The 20,109-nt window shown below is 42.7% G+C and overlaps 1 protein-coding gene and 1 pseudogene across 5 annotated transcripts; one reads left to right on the top strand and one right to left on the bottom strand.

The window, feature by feature from the left end:
• Positions 1 to 360: 360 nt before the first annotated feature.
• Positions 361 to 1,996, bottom strand: LOC135549773 (replication protein A 14 kDa subunit-like; annotated as a pseudogene).
• A 55-nt stretch (positions 1,997 to 2,051) lies between these two features.
• Positions 2,052 to 19,165, top strand: umad1 (UBAP1-MVB12-associated (UMA) domain containing 1). 5 transcript variants are annotated; one of them, XM_064980055.1, is made up of 5 exons: positions 2,052 to 2,185; positions 2,359 to 2,387; positions 2,482 to 2,587; positions 10,137 to 10,216; positions 15,628 to 19,165. In XM_064980055.1, exons 3-5 carry the CDS (start codon positions 2,500 to 2,502, stop codon positions 15,928 to 15,930), a joined length of 471 nt encoding a protein of 156 aa, XP_064836127.1. In that variant the 5' UTR covers positions 2,052 to 2,185; positions 2,359 to 2,387; positions 2,482 to 2,499; the 3' UTR covers positions 15,931 to 19,165. The 5 variants fall into 5 exon arrangements, with proteins under 5 accessions (XP_064836127.1, XP_064836125.1, XP_064836126.1 ...); XM_064980053.1 differs by having other exon boundaries at positions 2,052 to 2,190; XM_064980054.1 differs by having other exon boundaries at positions 2,052 to 2,190; positions 2,461 to 2,587.
• Positions 19,166 to 20,109: the final 944 nt, after the last annotated feature.

Below are 20,109 nucleotides of genomic sequence, written 5' to 3'. Positions count from 1 at the left end.
GTCTTGTCAAAAAAAAAGTGCTCAGAACATGGGAGGGGGATATATATACACATTTGTTTTAACTAGGCAAGTCAGTTCAGAATAAATTCTTGACGGCCTACTGCAGCAAAACCCTGACAACGCTGGGCCAATTGTGCGCCGCCCTATGGGTGAACCAAACGCAGCCGGTTGCGATACAGCTTGGAATTGAACCAGGGTCGGTAGTGACACCTCTAGCACTAAGATGCAGTGCCTTGGACCCCTGTACCACTCGGGAGCCCACCCCCCAAATATTTGACTAGTCAAATGCTTTTACTGTTTAGGAGACACGGCATATTTTGGGTTTATTAATGAATCTTGTTGTAATGACTAAACAGACCGTTATAGAAGCACTCATTTTTATTTTCCATATGAAGAAATAGAAGAAACTGTACATATACATTTAACACTCATATACAAGTATATTAAAAAATTGCAAACAAGAGAATGGAGTTTCATGTTGACAATGATCTTTAGGAAGTAATGAACAAGTGCAAAGTGCTCATCCATTGGAGGCTATTTCAAATGGATAGTGCTGGGGGAAATCATGGATCACTTTCAGGACTTCATTGTACAGCTCCAGGTCTGGAAAGAAAATTAAAATGATATTAGTTAAACCATTATTTGAAGAAAATAAAGAGATGTCAAACCAGTTGAACACAGTCTTTGGTACGTTTAAAAGTAGACTCTGCAAGAGGTCAATATCGTCAAATACTGTGGGGCGACATCCTAGAAACACCATCATCAACAAGAATTAAAATATGCCAAGACCACCATTATTATTATTTACCCCAAATATGTGCTCTCCATTGAGATATGCCCACATTGGGAAGATAACACATTTTGTTGACTTTGTTGCAGGAAGTCACCCTGCTGTGTATGTCATTTAACAGTCTAACTTTGAGAACACATTCCCTTTTCCACAGGAGAGATGATGTACTTACCGAAAGGAATGCCTTGGTCTTCTCTGAGTATGTTGTATGCGTATGTTGTATGCAGAGGCCATTATTGTCCCTTTGTTGGACACCATACCAAGCACCTCCACCACCCCGCTCAGCTCCTCATCAAGCTGGGGAAAAATAAACAATGTTACATCAGGCAATATACTAAACTCAAGTACAATGTTCACTTTCAGTTGAGTGTTGTCTTTGTCAGATATTTGTATTCTCAATTCCTTGCTACTTACTGTTCAACCAGTCTACTGTAGCTAGCTAGTTAGTTATGTCTTGCAACTAACGTTATAGAAACGCTGTGACTGTACTTACGGGCTCGTTGAGTTCCACTGATGCAGCACGCCCGTCTCCGTCCGAAAGACAATTAGTTTCCTGTTGGGTGGACCGGTCATAGACGACAATAAACAATGAATTGCGATTTCGTAATGCTAAGTATCGAATTCCATTGCAATTTCTGGCCGTGTAGTCTGGTGTAACGTTACCACCACGAACCTTTCGTCAAGAGAAGACCGCCATCCAAATCATATTGTATTTGTCACACGCGCCGAAATCAACAGGAGTCGACTTTACAGTGAAACACTCACTAGAAATCCATGTTATAGTGCTGAACTAACGGTGGACCAATAACACTAGCATATTACCTTCTCAACGCGTCCAACGAAGCAAATCGGCCTGCTGATATATCGCGACAGCATATCAGAGTTAATCCTGGCTTTTTTGTGACTCGAAAACTGCCATTTCGAAAGATTTTGCTGTGCACAACGATTGTATATGAGACAAGCAAGTTGTAGCGCGGGAAATATCATGTATGACGATGCTTCTGCATTGTTCTATGTTACATTCTTTCCAGGATACAAGCTCGTATTAATGATCGTCCCTCATATTAATATTGAAATGCCAGCTGAAGGGATACTTTTTATAAATAAAACTTCAGTCATTTAAAAGTTGAGTATAATAACCAAAAACCCGAATCCAAGCGATATATTGCGGTATAATCATTGTAAAACGGATCAGAATTAGATCATTCTCGACATTGTTTCTACACGGACCATTTATAGGACAGGAATGAGCGGAAACACGTAAGACACAATAACAACAACACACGGGCCTATGTCTAACTAGCTACACGAAATCGAAGTGAAATTGCATAGATCATCTAACAATAGCAACATTTTATGTTACTTTACTCAACTTTTTAAAGAAACTAAACACTGGTAAGGTAAGTCATTTGCTTGATAAAAACCAAGCTAACTAGACGTTAGAAAGAGCCGCCAACGATAGTTCGCTGGTCAAACGTGACATTTGATACTTCGGAAGTTACAATGATATCAAACTGAAAGTCACATTGTATTTAGTTCTGATATTACAATCTATTATCAACTTTCAGGCATAGTCCAAGGTTCTACATACATAAAGGTAACAACAGCAGAATGTTTACTGCATTTTATCATTCCAAGTGTCGTGATGATGTTGCAAAATGTGGTCTTAGTTGTTTTTCTCGCCTTTGCAGACAGCGTAAGGAGTCAGTATGTTCAGTTTTTTCGGACATCGTAATAAAGACTCTTCCAAGAAGTCGTCATCGTCAGAGGGGGATACAGATGGGTTCGTGATAATCGGTGAGAAACACACGAAACTTAATCTTGCTGAATTTGTAAGAGTGAGAAATGTAAATCTGCTATAGGCACTCAACGTCTAGATGCTCAACAGAACTTTGAGGTTTCAGGCCATCCTACTGCTTAGTAGGCTCCGGTCAGTTTGGAAATCAACACTCACCATTTAACAAGTTGGGCGGAACACACACACAAAGTAATGCTGTTATTATCATTTAATCCGTGAAATGTGTGGGTTCCACAATGCTCTTCTGGTTGTACAAATCTTGTTTTATAAATCTACGAGTGGTCTCTAAATGGTGGCTGGGCCTCTCCTGATCACCTACTGATATCACCCAGAACAATGCTTTGGGGGTTGTGTCTCAGATAGTTGCACACAATGTTGTCATATTGTCCAGTACTATTTTATTATACAATTGTATTTTAAATGTTTCAAATTGCTGTACACATTTAGTCAAGAACATAGGCATATATTTTGAGTTTCTTGTTCCTTTTTTACATTTAAATGAACCTTCTTTTTTATCACCAAGACTAAATCCTGAACCTCTACTTTGTAACACTAAGCTTCAAAAAGGGTTTCAGTCCACGTACACTAAACAAAAATATAAACGCAAGATGTAAAGTGTTGGTCCCATGTTTCATGAGCTGAAATAAAAGATCCCAGAAAGATCCCATACACACACAAATCTTATTTTGTGCACAAATTTCTTTACATACCTGTTAGTACGCATTTATCCGTTGCCAAGATAATCTGTCGTATCAAGAAGCAGATTAAACAGCATGATCATTACACAGGTGCACCTGTGGGGACAATAAATGGACACTCTAAAATGTGCAATTTTGTCATAACACAATGCCACAGATGTCTCAAGTTTTGAGGGAGTGTAGAATTGGCATGCTGACTGCAGGAATGTCCACCAGAGCTGTTGCCAGATAATTTAAGTTCTCTACCATATGCCACCTCCAACGTCGTTTTAGAGAATTTGGCTGTACGTCCAACTGGTTTCATAACTCCAGACCAGGACCTCCACATCCAGCTTCTTCAGCTGCGGGATCGTCTGAGACCAGCCACCTGGACAGCGGATGAAACTGTGGGTTTGCACAACCGAAGAATTTCTGCACAAACTGTCTGAAACAGTCTCAGGGAAGCTCATCTTCCTTGTTGTCTTGACTGCAGTTCAACGTTATAACTGACTTCAGTGGGAAAATGGTCACCTTCGATGGCCACTGGCAAAGTGTGCTCTTCATCGATGAATCCCGGCTTCAACTGTACTGGGCAGATGGCATTGTGTGGGCGAGCGATTTGCTGTCAACTTTGAAGAGTGCCTCATGGTGGGGTTAGGAAATGGGGATACCTAGTCAGCTGTACAACTGAATGCCTTCAACTGAAATGTGTCTTCTGCATTTAACCCAACCCCTCTGATTCAGAGAGGTGCTGCCTTCATCAACAGTGGGTTAACTGCCTTGGGGCAGGGGCAGAATGACAGATTTTTACCTTGTCAGCTCAGGGATTCGATCCAGCAACATTTCGGTTACTGGCCCAAAGCCCTAACCACTAGGCTTCCTTCTGGTTATGGTTTGGGCAGGCATAAGCTACAGACAATGAACACAATTGCATTTTATCGATGGCAATTTGAATGCAAAGAGATATTGTGATGAAATCCTGAGGCCCATTATCATGGAATTCATCCGCCTCCGTAATCTCATGTTTCGGCATGATAATACACGGCACAATGTCGCAAGGATCTGTACACAATCTCTGGAAGCTGAAAATGTCCCAGTTCTTCCATGGCCTGTATACTCACCAGATATATGTCACCCATTGAGCATGTTTGGGACGTGTACAACCTCGTGTTCCAGTTCCCGCCAATATCAAGTAACTTCACACAGCCATTGAAGAGGAGTGGGACAACATTCCACAGGCCACAATCTACAGACTGATCAACTCCATGCGAAGGAGATGTCATGCTGCATGAGGCAAATGGTGATCACACCAGATACTGACTGGTTTTCTGATCCATGACGCTACCTTTAGGTATCTGCGACCAACGGATGCATGTGAAGTCCATAGATTATTTAAATTGACTGATTTCCTTATATGAACTGTAACTCAGTAAAATCTTAAATTATTGCACGATGTGTTTTTATTGTTTTTGTTCAGTGTATTTTTAAGTATGTCACCAGCATTGAATAATGTCTTTCAACACTTCCTTGAGGTTGAGATGAACCTGAAATGAAAGTAAGGCATTGCACAACAGTTTTCTGTTGCTCATGGGCATGGTAATTTTGCATAACAAGAAATTAGCATAATATAGGATTTTGCTACATTCTTTACTGAAAAATGATGGTAAATCTTGCCAATTTTGAAGGTCCAATGCATCAACCTCCTTTTTAGTACCTTTTCAAATTCTAAGCCTCAAATAATGAAAATGTTATTGTAAGTCAGGAAGCTCCCTCCCCCTCTTTCCTCTACCAGTAAAGAGCAGTATAATTGGCTCTTTAAAAAACGGCGTTGACTGGGAGCCCTGCTGGTGGACCTGGGTTAAAATACTACTCAGTCATTTCAAATACTTTAGCTGGGCTTGATTGGGCTTGCCTGGTGCAATGGAACCAATAAAGTAGTCACAAAAGTGCAAATGCAACCCATCTGGCACTCCAGATTGGTTAAAGCTAACGCCAAACGCATTTAAAGTGATTTCAAATAGTACTTGAACCCAGCTTTGGCTGTTGGTGGAGCAGTAGACACAGATGGTCAGGAGTTGTATGTTTCTCTTGGCAGACAGAAGAGAGCCAGTCTCAGAGCCAATGTTTCTTCCCAGATAAAGTAGAAAGAGTCTGACTGAGCTCACAGACGTTCTAGTGTAAACCCAATGACTGTGCTCTGTTTAATCACGTTTTCTGTTCAAAGACACCAATGACTGTGCGTGTGTTTTTGTAAGGAAGGAAGGGCTCAGTCAGATGGCTGATGAGGAAACCAGGGAGTTTGAAAGGTGAATCACCATAATGGAATTAATAGATTTACTCTGGGTGTAATGAATGTTGATGGGAGTTGTGGTTGTACTTTAATTGAAAGCCACTGTTAGGCTAATTTGTTCAGCTGCATTGAAAATGAACATTCATAGACAATTTTCTGTTAATTTTTTTAATGACTTTTAAAATGTTTTTTTACTGTATAACCTTTTTTAAATTTTTATTATCTGTGAAGGTTTGCTACGTGTTTTCCCTGAAATCTGCCATTCACATTTGCCGTTCGCACCACAGCCTCTTTTCACGTTATGCTCTTTCCTGGTACTGATGGCTCCAGACCGAAGGGAGCAGTTCTTACAAAGCAGTGGGGCTCTGTCTGGGTCTGTATGGCAGGGGGCATATCATCTGTCTGGGTCTGTATGGCAGGGGGCATATCATCTGTCTGGGTCCGTATGGCAGGGGGCATATCATCTGTCTGGGTCTGTATGGCAGGGGGCATATCATCTGTCTGGGTCCGTATGGCAGGGGGCATATCATCTGTCTGGGTCCGTATGGCAGGGGGCATATCTTCTGTCTGGGTCTGTATGGTAAGGGGTGGATATCATGTGCCACTCTAACCTTTCACTCTCCCAGCCAGCAGCCTGCCGGTTGGGTCGGTTCAGCCTGAGGCTGTGGGTGAGAAACCCTGCCTACTGGGATTAACCGTTGGGATTGGGAGGCTGGCAGCAGGATCCTCTGTGGCCCTTTTCGCCTCCATCCACATTTGGTTATTCAGGCAGAGAGAAATCCTGATGGGGAAAGCGGGAGAGCGAGAGGAGGCAGGCAGTGCATTAAGAAATGAGACCCCCCCCTTTTTTTAATGACCCCCCCCCGCCACACACAATGTACAGTAGAATTAACACTGCAATTGTGAATATTATGATAATCACCTTTTAGTGGAAGAGCTGTTATTTTTATGCCTGGGTTTTCAGCCTCTTTAGGTTTTGGCCCACAGCATGACTTCACAATCTGATTATTCAGACCAATAACCAGTCATCTTTTATTTACGTTTGTATCCTCCTACATTGAAGGGGTAAGCGGGGTAGACTTCAGACTATCTGCCAGTCAGGGCTGTATATGCAAATGTATACAAATTTGTATCAACACGCCCACATGACCAGACTGAGCATTTCTATGGCAAAGGGAAGCTCAGGGAAATAAATGACAAAAAATATATTATTTTCATGAAATAAACACACACAGTGATTTATTAGACATACAGTGTGATTAAAAAAAAAACCATTTCATAAAAAAAAGATTGCATGCAGTCGTTTAAGGGGGAAAAAAACTGCAGACTCCACCCCTGACGCTAGATGGAGGGATGGCTCACATTTGTCAGGGGCCATGGAGTTTAATCTCATTTTACCTCAGAAGATTAGCTAATTAGCTATTACAATAACAATGAATTTCTCTTCCCAGTCTAAGTTGTTCATCTGTAACACCACATTTTTTTTGTCCTGTCAGATGGAATAAGATGAGAAAGGATTTGTTTTATTATCTCCCTAGTCATCTCTGTGACGATCCAATTTCGAGGGCCTTCAGGCCCTCAAAGGCAGGATGTGTGTTTGCACATCCCTGTCTGATGCTAACACTCTTGAGGAGTGGGCTTGGTTGACTGCTGAAGTCATGAGCAGATGCCTGTGCCTTTTCTGGGAGCCAATCTCCCTCTCTCACAGGCTCTAAGCCCAGTCGGTAGACAGACAATAGCCTTACTTGTATTTGGATGGCTGTCAGTGTCTACTGTCTCACGACAGTTGAAGTTGTCTCTTTCACTAACTTCTTGTTCAATAAGCCTACACCCCCACACCACATTCATTTGAACCTTTGTCCTCAGCGGTTGTGTTTTTGTGTCTAAAGTCTTTATTTATTTAGCTCAGATAGTAGGGCACTCAGTAGCAAATGCCACTGTTTTCCAGGGAGTCCTGAAGTCATTACAAGTAATGCAAGGGTGTGCATCGTGCATGTGAGTTCATAAGTGTTTTAGTCATTGATCACTGGTCGCTTAAGAGAAGATTGTGACTTAACCCATCCAGAAAATAAACCTGAGGCTAACGGTGTCTATCATTAGTAGAGCTAGTTTGTTCTATCCTATCTGGACTGGCAGAGCTGTTTTAAAAGAAGCCTGCTAGCCTGACAAGCTGCATGTCATTGTCAAGGTCCACACTCTAAGCAGGTCACACAACTCCAGCATGAATCATGACATAACGTGATGTCATTGTCAAGGTCCACACTCTAAGCAGGTCACACAACTCCAGCACGAATCATGACATAAGGTGATGTAATTGACAAGGTCCACACTGCACAGAGCAGGTCGATCCAGAATGTAACTGTGCTCCTTTTCATTCCTCTTCGCTTGTGTTAAGTTGATCAGCTCATGATCCAAACCAGAACGTTATAAGCCTCTCTCCTTCCCTGACACTGTTTAGACAAGAATTTCATTTTGACGTCCTTTAAAAAAATTGTTTTTTTTTGCCAGTCCAGTTTCCGCTGGCAGTTATCCAAACACACAAAGTGAAGGTATGTTCACGATGTTGAACGTGAAAACGACATGCAGCCTTACAATAATGTGAAGTCAAGTACTACCGAACTAACCTGTCCTCTGTATCATAAAGCAGAGATTGTGTGTGTATATATATATATATATATATATATATATATATATATATATATATATATATATATATAATTTATTTCAGTACTTTAGCTTGGTTATCCCTCTCTCCTTCTGAAGGATTTAGTAAATGGGAGAGAGAAATTCCTGCACGCTATTGAGCAGACGGATGCATGCTCTGTGTTTTACTGACAGAGAGAGAGAGGCCTGTGTCTGACTGAGTCCAGAGACAAGGCCATGTGTGTACAATGCTGACAACACATATAAAGAGGTGAATATAGGCTAGGCTTACTTTACATGGCATTATTTAGATGCCCTTGTTGTCTTAGGACTTGCACTGCTTGCTGTGGGACAATGAGTGCTTTGTAGGTGAACAATGCCTACCATGCCAAGAATTAATTCACAGATGTGAATGGAAATGTGGGCTTGTCAGGAAATTGAGGGAAGAGCTAGGGATATTTTTTGTACCTGTAGACCTGAGGGGGGAAATCAAAACTATAAATTCAAGGCATAAAAGGCATTTATATTGCATACTTCTATACCTCAAACATGGATGGATATATGAATATCCATCATAACAATAAATTAAGACAAAAGACAAAATATTTGTATTAAAATAAAAATATTTTGAGCTTGATGTTAGTGATGCTGAGAGACATTGTACTACTAGACTAGAGTGATCCGATAGATCCCATTGTTCCTGTGCAGAGTAGAGTAACCTTTGTTTTGTCAGGGTGCTCTGGGCCTCAATTCCCTCTCATGGAGATAATTTAACCCTCTATAGAGAGAGACGTTGGTGGACTGGAGACGCACTGAGCTCCGATCAAAGGAAGCTGGTGAGATCAGGGAGGATGACTCCATGCTGGAGAGCGAGTTTACTCCCAGAGGAGAGGGGTAGGAGTGGAGATGGAAATGGTTACAGAGGGGAGGAAAAAGGGAAGGGGGAGAGTTTGAAAAGTGTTTATCTGTGGACATTGACAACATGCAGTCAATTAGTCTAGTTACTAAGGCCTGGTAGTTGTCCCCCAGATGACATGATGCAAGAGGAATGGGGTTGGGAACATAGGCTAGGCTACACCAGAGAGAGGGTTGGGGCTAGGCTACACCAGAGAGAGGGTTGAGGCTAGACTACACCAGAGAGAGGGTTGGGGACAGGCTACACCAGAGAGAGGGTTGAGGCTAGACTACACCAGAGAGAGGGTTGGGGACAGGCTACACCAGAGAGAGGGTTGGGGCTAGACTACACCAGAGAGATGGTTGGGGACAGGCTAGGCTACACCAGAGAGAGGGTTGGGGACAGGCTAGGCTACACCAGAGAGAGGAATGGGGACAGGCTAGACTACACCAGAGAGAGGGTTGGGGACAGGCTAGACTACACCAGAGAGACGGTTGGGGACAGGCTAGGCTACACCAGAGAGAGGGTTGGGGACATAGGCTAGACTACACCAGAGAGAGGTTTGGGGCTAGGCTACACCAGAGAGAGGGTTGGGGACAGGCTAGGCTACACCAGAGAGAGGGTTGGGGACAGGTTAGGCTACACCAGAGAGAGGGTTGGGGACAGGCTAGGGTAGGCTACACCAGAGAGAGGGTTGGGGACAGGCTAGGCTCGACCAGAGAGAGCTGCAGGTGTGTTCTGGTCCACGTAGTGCTCTGTGGGACTGTATTGCTGCGTTAATGCTGTGTAATCTATTAATGTGATCAGAAGGCCACTCTACTCGTTAAACCACATCTAATCACCCAATTGACCTGGTTGTTCCAATGAAGGAAAAAATACACCAGTCAGGCTAATAACTTCTGTTACGAAGACCATTAGGAAAGTAGGACTTGGAGAGGGTTCTAGTAGTGGGACTCATGCACTTGTATGTTGATGAAGAATCTAGGCCTAAGCCCACAGTGTATAATGACACAATGACTCTTGTTTTGTTTTTTTCTCTCCAGGAGAAACTGTTGAGGAACAGAGGCAGAAGATCCAAAACATCAGCAAACCATCATGTAACGTCATTGTGCAACCATCAAAGGTCATTGTCTTTATAACCAGGGGATGGCGCTATGCAGTATAACACTCCGTATGGGGTCTGGTTGAAAATAGCACACCATATAGAGTCATTTAGGACGCAACATGGGTTGCGTTACTCAAAACTGCCAAGATATCCGTCTTGCATGTGCTGTACCAGGAAACACAACTGTTGTAGACTTAAACGGACAGCAGTGAGACTGACTGACTTAAAGCACTGTGAGTTTGCTTTCTTCTTCCCTGTCTGGCCTAGCTCATCTTGCCTGCATACATGCTGCCTACAGTCTGCTGCTGCTGTGTTGGTGACAGATGCTGAGTGGCATGGGTGTGATCCTGTAAACACACAGAGGCTTGCGGGCCAACAAATGCCACTACCATTCAGCATGCTCCATGCCTGCTACACTGGGTCTGGACTGCAGTCTGGACATATGGTGGCTGCAGAAAAGCTCTATTGTGTTGCTGCTAGTTGTCCGTATGATCTGGCTAGGGCTACTAGTCCTTGAAGTTGCCTGTGGCCATTATGAGTTTAATCAAGGGCAATATGTCAATGGAAGGGGTGTGTGTGTGTGTGTGTGTGTGTGTGTGTGTGTGTGTTTTTGCTGAATGTCATATGGTGACATTGCACTGCAGCTTGGCTCCCGTAGTTCAATGATCGAGATCTACGGTGTGCCGTGCCCTGCCCTTTCATGTTGTGCACATAGGAAGTTACAGACCCTTGACCTTCATACAGTACAGACACCTACCTACAACACTATAAACCTGTCCTGATTCATACTGTACAGACGCCTACCTACAACACTATAAACCTGTCCTGATTCATACAGTACAGACGAATACCCACAACACTATAAACCTGTCCTGATTCATACTGTACAGACGCCTACCTACAACACTATAAACCTGTCCTGATTCATACTGTACAGACGCCTACCTACAACACTATAAACCTGTCCTGATTCATACTGTACAGATGCCTACCTACAACACTATAAACCTGTCCTGATTCATACTGTACAGACGCCTACCTACAACACTATAAACCTGTCCTGATTCATACTGTACAGACGCCTACCTACAACACTATAAACCTGTCCTGATTCATACTGTACAGACGCCAACCTACAACACTATAAACCTGTCCTGATTCATACTGTACAGACGCCAACCTACAACACTATAAACCTGTCCTGATTCATACTGTACAGACGCCTACCTACAACACTATAAACCTGTCCTGATTCATACTGTACAGACACCTACCTACAACACTATAAACCTGTCCTGATTCATACTGTACAGACGCCTACCTACAACACTATAAACCTGTCCTGATTCATACTGTACAGACGCCTACCTACAACACTATAAACCTGTCCTGCTTCAGGGTGGACTATATATGACAAATAGAGAGTGACAGATGGTGGGACACTACCTACAGTGTTCTGTATTGGTTGTTACAAAGGTTATATTAGGCTATAGTGGTTAAGGTTTAAAAATATAAGCTTACTTTATATGTGAAGTGGTAGAAGTTATAAAAAATGAGGAAAAGACGGCACACTGCTGTTCATGCTCCCAGGTGAGTCCTCGTCATCATCATGTTTGAGAGCACAAACACTCAGACTCATTAAAGGATGTTTCCGTGGTTACGTCCCAACTGAATGTTATGTTAATTGTACAGGAATAAGCCATTTCCTGTAACAACATCTTCTCTGCATTTAGGCTTTCATTCGGTCTTAATTACAAGGCCCAAAGCACAGCTTTGCACTTGGTGTGTACACCAAATCCTTTTGAATTAACAAAGTCAATTGAAGAGTAAAAACAGTAGGCCTATAATATCATGGAAGACACAGGCTAAAATCATTTTGTGTGGTGCTTGCTTGTGTTTTGTGGTACACTCACTAGTACGCTAGTTGAGTTTCAGTGTTTGCTTGTGTTTTGTGGTACTCACTAGTACAATTAGTGAGTGTACACAATTAAGTAACTAAGCGTACTATATACAGAAAATATTGAATTAGTCAGTTCCAATACCATATTTACATGTGCAGGAATACTGAAATGATGGAGGTAGATATGTAAAGGGTAAGGTGACTAGGCAACAGGATATAAGATAAACAGAGTAGCAGCAGCTTGTATGTGAGTGGGTGTGCGGGTGTGTAGAGTAAATGTATGTACAAATGATGTGTGAGTGAGCAAATCGTGTGTGTGTGTGTGTGTGTGCGCGCATTAGAGGTCGACCGATTTATGATTTTTCAACGTCGATACCGATTATTGGGGGACAAAAAAAGCCGATACCGATGAATCAGCCGATTTTATTTTTAATTTTTTTTTAATTATTTTTTTAATATTTTTTTATACGTATATATATATATTGTAATAATGACAATTGCAACAATACTGAATGAACACTTATTTTAACTTAATATAATGCATATGGGCTTTTGGATGGGTTTTCTTAAGGTGATTCCACAGGTTGGTGGTATGTTTTGATTTAGCCGTTGTTGACCTTATGCTTACATCTTTATCACAAATAAGACACCTTGTTTCCCTGGTGTCAATTTCATGTAATAGTCCCTCACTGGTGCTCTGCTTTTCTCTGCCATCTGTAAAACACACACACAGCTCTGAAGTGACAATGATACTGACGAGTCTGCTTAGGAGACAAATACTCTCAACTGTTTGAATAAAAATCGAGTTTGTTACCTGTGATGAATGTTGAAAACAAAAACTAATTTCTATATGCAGGAAATCCTATTTTAATAATGGACATGGTAAGAATTGACTACCAAAGTGTGAGTCATAATTCCCATGACACCTAGTAAAATCTGAAAAGCGGTTCCTTCATTTATTCCATAGGATGTTTAGATTCACTTAAAATAAGGTTTGTGTTTCGTGTAGGCTTACACCACCTTGCCAATTGTATAACTCTGTAGATATCCATAGGACAAAGTAACTCTGATCAATATTGGCTAAATATAAGCGAAGATCATTTTTTTTGTAGAGTGGATTTATGAAAATATTTTGACAAACGTTACCTTATCCTAGTGAGATTTACACGGGTGTCAAAACGCCGAGGCGGTTTAAGCCTGCACGAAACACAGACCTTATTTGAAGTAGATCAAGACATTCTCTATGGAAGACATGAACGGTAAAATAACGAAGGAACCCCTTTCAAGTTCAGCCGCAAGTTATTACAGGAATTATAACGCGCCGACTATTTCTCTAAACCATATACCTTTGACTATTACGAGCCTGCTGCTGCCTACCACCCCCCAGTCAAACTGCTCTATAAATATCAAATACGAGCCTTAGGTCAAATCCGGAAACGATCACCGTGAAAACAAAACGTTTATTCCGTTCCGTATTTTATCTAACGGGTGGCATGAGTCTAAATGTTCCTGTTACATTGCACAACCTTCAATGTTATGTCATAATTACGTAAAATTCTGGCAAATTAGTTCGCAAAGAGCCAGGCGGCCCAAACTGTTGCATATACCCTGACTGCGTGCAATGAATGCAAGAGAAGTGACACAATTTCACCTGTGTCACGAACCGGCTCAAAGCCCGTAACAAAAGAGAGACAACGTGGACATAAGGAGTAACAAAATATATATGTATTAAATAAGTAACTAAGTACAATATACAATGGTGTGTGTGATCAGTAGTGTGAGTGTTTTGCATGCATGAATGTGATAATGCAGGGTGTTGAAAGGTGCCAAAGCAAACAACCAAAAGGCCACCAAGATGCACAACAAAATCTAGAAAGTTGTCTGCATGGAGAGAGTCTCCTCCATGAATGTGGAAGAGGTCTATTTATCCTCGGACACACCGGCCCAGGTGTTTCCCATGTAGCTGACGACCCTCCCAACTCCGCCCACCGGCATCCTAATAAGGAAACAAGAACAAAGAGAGAATACGGCAGACAGAGTGGGAGGGTCGTCACACCTGGTTAATATTGCCTGCTAACCTTGATTTATTTAGCTAAATAAGTAGGTTTAAAAATATATACTTGTGTATTGATTTTAAGAAAGGCATTGATGTTTATGGTTAAGTACACATTGGAGCAACGACAGTCGTTGATTGATTGTTTTTTATAAGATAAGTTTAATGCTAGCTAGCAACTTACCTTGGCTTACTGCATTCGCGTAACAGGCAGCCTCCTCGTGAGGCAGGTGATTTAGAGCGTTGGACTAGTTAACTGTAAGGTTGCAAGATTGGATCCCCCAAGCTGACAAGGTAAAAATATGTCGTTCTGCCTTGTTGCTAGGCCGTCATTGAAAATAAGAATGTGTTCTTAACTGACTTGCCTAGTTAAATAAAGGTGTAAAAAAAAAAAAATCGGTGCCCAAAAATACCAATTTCAGATTATGAAAACTTGAAATCGGCCCTAATTAATTGGCCATTCCGATTAATCGGTCGACCTCTAGTGTGCATAGAGACGGTTCAAATATTGAAATAGGTCAATAAAGATAGACGTTAAACTCGGGCTGTGTAGGTATTTTGTTAGCAATTTATCAGTCGTATTGCTTGGGGATAGAAGTTGTTCAAGAGTCTGTTGGTGTCAGACTTGATGCACCGGCAAATCCTTGCCGTGCGGCAGCAGAGAAAATAGTCTATGGCTTGGGTGGTTGGAGTCTTGGAGGATTTTCTGGGCCTTCTTTTCTCACCGCCTGATATAGAGGTTCTGGATGGCAGGGAGCTCGTCCCCAGTGATGTACTGGGCTGTCCACACAACCCTCTGTAGTGCCATGCGATCGAGGGTGGAGCTATTGCCATACCAAGCAGTGATGCAGCCAGTCAAGATGCTCTCAATGGTACAGCTGTAAAATCTTTTCAGGATTTGAAGGCCCATGCCAAACCTTTTAACCTCCTGTCGCGCCTTCTTCACAACTGTGCATGTGTGTTTTGGGCCATTTTTAAGTCTTTAGTGATTTGGACACTGAGGAACTTAAAGCTGTCTACCTGCTCTATTGTCGCCCCGTCGATGGGGCTGTGCTCGCCCCCCCCCCAATTCCTACAGTCCACAATCAGCTCCTTGGTCTTGCTTGTGTTGAGGGAGAGGTTGTTGTTCCGACACTATATTGCCAGATCACTGACCTCCTCCCTGTAGGCTGACTCATCGTCGCCGGTGATCAGGCCTACACCATTGTCAGCGAACTTGATAATGTTGCTGAAGTCGTGTGTGGCCACACCTTGTGGCTTCCTTCCTTAAGACTTCGCAGAGCTCTGAAACATCATCTTGACCGTGTCATGACACTGTTTTGTGTTCGATCACTAGTGTTTTAGTTGCAACCTACCCGCCCTTAAAAATCTGTTTTCATGTTTGCCAAAAATGTGCCACATTAGTGTTCCTTGTCATGTGTAACCTTTCTAAATGTAATGCCTGAAGGTGGACATTTTCTCTCCTCTTCTCCCCAGTCTTCCAGTGCAACACCTTCCCAGGCCCACCACTCTCCAGCCCCCGTTCCACCTTCCGTGATCGCCCCATCACCAGGGCCCATGTGGAAGCCCCCTGCGCCCATCGTGGAAGCCCCACCGTCTCTCCCGGAGCTACTAGGAGATGTCCCGTTCACACTGGCCCCCCATGTCCTGGCTATGCAGACAGGGGGTCCCGGGTTCCTCTTTTCTGAGATGCTGATGTCCCCCCAAGACATCAACCACAACCTGGCCTCCTTCACTTACGACTTCACCCTGGAGAACTCTGTGCTCTGTGACCATTGACCTGTCTACTTTCTGACTGTATGACCTCTGACCTTTTTGATCTGTCAACCTCCTCCAATACCAACCCTTTGTCAACCCTGGGTCATGTTCATTGGGCAGCAAACAGAAGAAAATGTACTGAAACAGGGCGGGACAACATGGGCTTGCCTAATAAGAAAGGCACATTTTTGTTTTTAGAGTTTAGCTACATGTGCTCTACTGAACACAACCTTGGACTGTCTTGTCTCGTTACCATTCAGGTTTAGTTTCAGTTCCATGGGGCTGTCTGAGAATGGCAATACTATAATTAGTAATAAACTTGGTTCAGGTGATGATCAGCATTAGGTGGGGTCAAAACTGCACCTGCCTGCAGTGATGTAGGTACACACAGTATGTAGGTAGATGGGTACACAGAGTTCCACCTTTTTAAGATTGCAGATTAGGAATACTAGTTAAGCATGTTAATCACTTGCTGATGCATGTCATAGTAGTGCTGGTTCACTGTTTTAAGTGTGTGTGTGTCAGAAGAGCGTTAGCTTCATGTCTGATGATAGGAATGTTTGAACATAGCTGAGGCTTGCGTTGAAGAACAGAGTCAGGGTCTAGATTCACCTGCTGTTGTTGGTTTAGGAATCACTGATTGACCTTTTGGGTTTGCACTAATTTACGTAACAGAAATTACTTCTTTATCTGGTTACGGTTTTTACCCTGGTGTCCTCACCTTTGCCAATGACGTTAAGAATACTTTAACAAGGCATTTCCAAAAAAGTTTGTGTAGCATAAGCATTTCTACAATGGAACTTTGTAGCTTTTTGATAATGTATTTAAAATGTAAGAATATATATACCCCCTAATTTACAACAGTTATTTTCAGGAGAGTGGCCTTCTCTTTTGGTCATCTTCAGCATGGTGTCATCATGTGTTGTAACCTCCCAAACATTGTATTTGTTATTTATTCTGAACCAGGTTTCCTCTAGTTCTCATGGCACAGTTCAGATTTGACAGTGTTTCAAGGTATCCTGTAATATACAGTGCCTTCGGAAAGCATTCAGCCGTCCTTGATTTTTTTTTCTCCCACATTTTGTTACGTTACAGCCTTATTCTAAAATGGATTAAATAAAACATTTTTTCTCAGCAATCTACACACAATAACCCATAATGACAAATTGAAAACATTTTTGTTGATATTTTTGCAAATGTATTACAAAAAATATACGTATTTACATAATTCAGGCCCTTTGCTATGAGACTTGATATTGAGCTCCGGTGCATCCTGTTTCCATTAATCATCCTTAGATGTTTCTACAACTTCATTGAAGTCCACCTGTGGTAAATTGAGTTGATTTGGACATGATTTGGAAAGGCACACACCTGTCTATATAAGGTCCCACAGTTGACAGTCAATGTCAGAGCAAAAACCAAGCCATGAGGTCAAAGGAATTGTCCATAGAGCTCCAAGGCAGGATTGTGTCAAGGCACAGATCTGGGGAAGGGTACCAAATAATTTCTGCAGCATTGAAGGTCCCCAATAACACAGTGGCCTCCATCATTCTTAAATGGTAGAAGTTTGATACCACCAAGACTCTTCCTAGAGCTGGCTGCTCGGCCAAACTGCGCAATTGAGGGAGAAGGGCCTTGGTCAGGGAAGTGACCATGAACCCGGTGGTCACTCTGACAGAGCTCCAGAGTTCCTCTGTGAAGATGGGTGAACCTTCCAGAAGGACAACCATCTCTGCAGCACACCAGCACTCAGGCCTTTATGGTAGTGGCCAGATGGAAGCCACTCCTCATTAAAAGGCACATGACAGTCCGCCTAGAGTTTGCCAAAAGATACCTAAAAACTCTCAGACCATGAGTAACAAGGTTCTCTGGTCTGATGAAACAAAGATTGAACTCTTTGGCCTGAATGCCAAGCGTCACATCTGGAGGAAACCAGGCACCATCCCTACGGTGAAGCATGGTGGTGGCATCATCATGCTGTGGGGATGTTTTTCTGTGGCAGGGACTGGGAGACTAGTCAGGATCGGGGGGCAAAGACGAACGAAGCAAAGTACAGAGAGATCCATGATGAAAACCTGCTCCAGAGCGCTCAGGACCTCAGACTGGGGTGAAGGTTCACCTTCCAACAGGACAACGACCCTAATCACACAGCCAAGACAACGCAGGAGTGGCTTTGGGACAAGTCTCTAAATGTCCATGAGTGGACCAGCCAAATTCCGGACTTGAACCTGATCGAACATCTCTGGAGAGACCTGAAAATAGCTGTGCAGCGACGCTCCCCATCCAACCTGACAGAGCTTGAGACGATCTGCAGAGCGGCATGAGAGAAACTCCCCAAATACAGGTGTGCCAAGCTTGTAGTGTCATATCCAAGAAGGCTTGAGGCTGTAATCGCTGCCAAAGGTTATTCAACAAAGTGCTGAGTAAAGAGTCTGAATACTTATGTTAATTTATTATTTCAGTTTTGTTTATTTTTTACATAATTTTGCAAAAATGTATAAAAACCTGTTTTTGCTTTGTGCGTTGTGTGTAGATACGGATTTAAAAAAAATCTATTTTAGAATAAGGTCACAAAAAAAGGTGGAAAAAGTCAAGGGGTCTGAATACTTTCTGAATTCACTGTATCTATATACTGCATTGCACACTGGTAAGCAAATGATCTTGTGAACAATTACACATTCAGTTAACTCTCAATCAAAACTTTTGGACTGCTGTACAAATGGCCAAGAGAAGCCACATTATGTTGCATAATAAACTGTTTATTTTTATGACAATTATTTTGAAGTTAACTCACAAGACAACCACTCAAGAATCAGAAAAGATGGCTCATAAGTTGCACTGATATTTTCAGTGTAATGTTGTGGTATTCCACATCATGTGAAATCATCCACAGATGCTGCGTTTGTACAGGCAGCTCAATTATTTTTTTAAATTTGATTTTACTAATCAGATCTAATCAGATCTTTTGACAATAATTGGGCAAAAACAAATCTGAATTTGGCTGCCTGTGTAAAGTTACTTTCTACTGTATACATTAGGAAATGTTTGGTATTGACCCTCTCTGGACAATCCTTTGCTATGCATAGCTGTAAACCAAGTGTATTCTGTCTGTCTGTGTTAAACGGCACTGTGGATTTTCCCAGGCCTCTTCCTCTCTTTGTCATTCAATCACTGACCTAACCTTGCATGTTGATTTTGTTTCACAGGCATGGAAATACACAGCTCAAAAAAATAAAGGGAACACTAAAATAACACATCCTAGATCTAAATGAATGAAATATTCTTATTAAATAGTTTTTTCTTTACATAGTTGAATGTGTTGACAACAAAATCGCACAAGAATTATCAATGGACATCAAATTTATCAACCCATGGAGGTCTGGATTTGGAGTCACACTCAAAATTAAAGTGGAAAGCCACACTACAGGCTGATACAACTTTGATGTAAAGTCCTTAAAACAAGTCAAAATGAGGCTCAGTAGTGTGTGTGGCCTCCACGTGCCTGTATGACCTCCCTACAACGCCTGGGTATGATCCTGATGAGGTGGCGGATGGTCTCCTGAGGGATCTCCTCCCAGACCTGAACTAAAGCATCCGCCAACTCCTGGACAGTGTGGTGCAACGTGGCGTTAGTGGATTGAGCGAGACAAGATGTCCCAGATGTGCTCAATTGGATTCAAGTCTGGGGAACAGGCAGGCCAGTCCATAGCATCAATGCCTTCCTCTTGCAGGAACTGCTGACACACTCTAGCTGCATTGTCTTGCATTAGGAGGAACCCAGGGCCAACCACACCAGCATATGGTCTCACAAAGGGTCTGAGGATCTCATCTCGGTACCTAATGGCAGTCAGGCTACCTCTGGCGAGCACATGGAGGGCTGTCCGGCCCCTCAAAGAAATGCCACCACACACCATGACTGACCCACCGCCAAACCGGTCATGCTGGATGATGTTGCAGGCAGCAGAACGTTCTCCACGGCGTCTCCAGACTGTCACGTCTGTCACATGTGCTCAGTGTGAACCTGCTTTCATCTGTGAAGAGCACAGGGCGCCAGTGGCGAATTTGCCAATCTTGGTGTTCTCTGGCAAATGCCAAATGTCCTGCACGGTGTTGGGCTGTAAGCACAACCCCCACCTGTGGACGTCGGGCCCTCGTACCACCCTCATGGAATCTGTTTCTGACCGTTTGAGCAGACACATG

Source organism: Oncorhynchus masou, chromosome 12, assembly GCF_036934945.1.
Source record: "Oncorhynchus masou masou isolate Uvic2021 chromosome 12, UVic_Omas_1.1, whole genome shotgun sequence".
NCBI lineage: Eukaryota > Metazoa > Chordata > Actinopteri > Salmoniformes > Salmonidae > Oncorhynchus > Oncorhynchus masou.
Note: the sequence above shows the minus strand (reverse complement) of the source record. Positions and strands in the feature narration are given on the sequence as shown.

Excerpts from the sequence above, each read along its gene's own strand:
- umad1 (XM_064980057.1), top strand. The coding sequence starts at position 2,500 with ATGTTCAGTTTTTTCGGACATCGTAATAAAGACTCTTCCAAGAAGTCG. Across the intron at positions 2,588-10,136 it reads AGATGGGTTCGTGATAATCG|GAGAAACTGTTGAGGAACAG; the intron begins GTGAGAAACACA and ends TTTTCTCTCCAG. Across the intron at positions 10,217-15,627 it reads TCATTGTGCAACCATCAAAG|TCTTCCAGTGCAACACCTTC; the intron begins GTCATTGTCTTT and ends TCTTCTCCCCAG.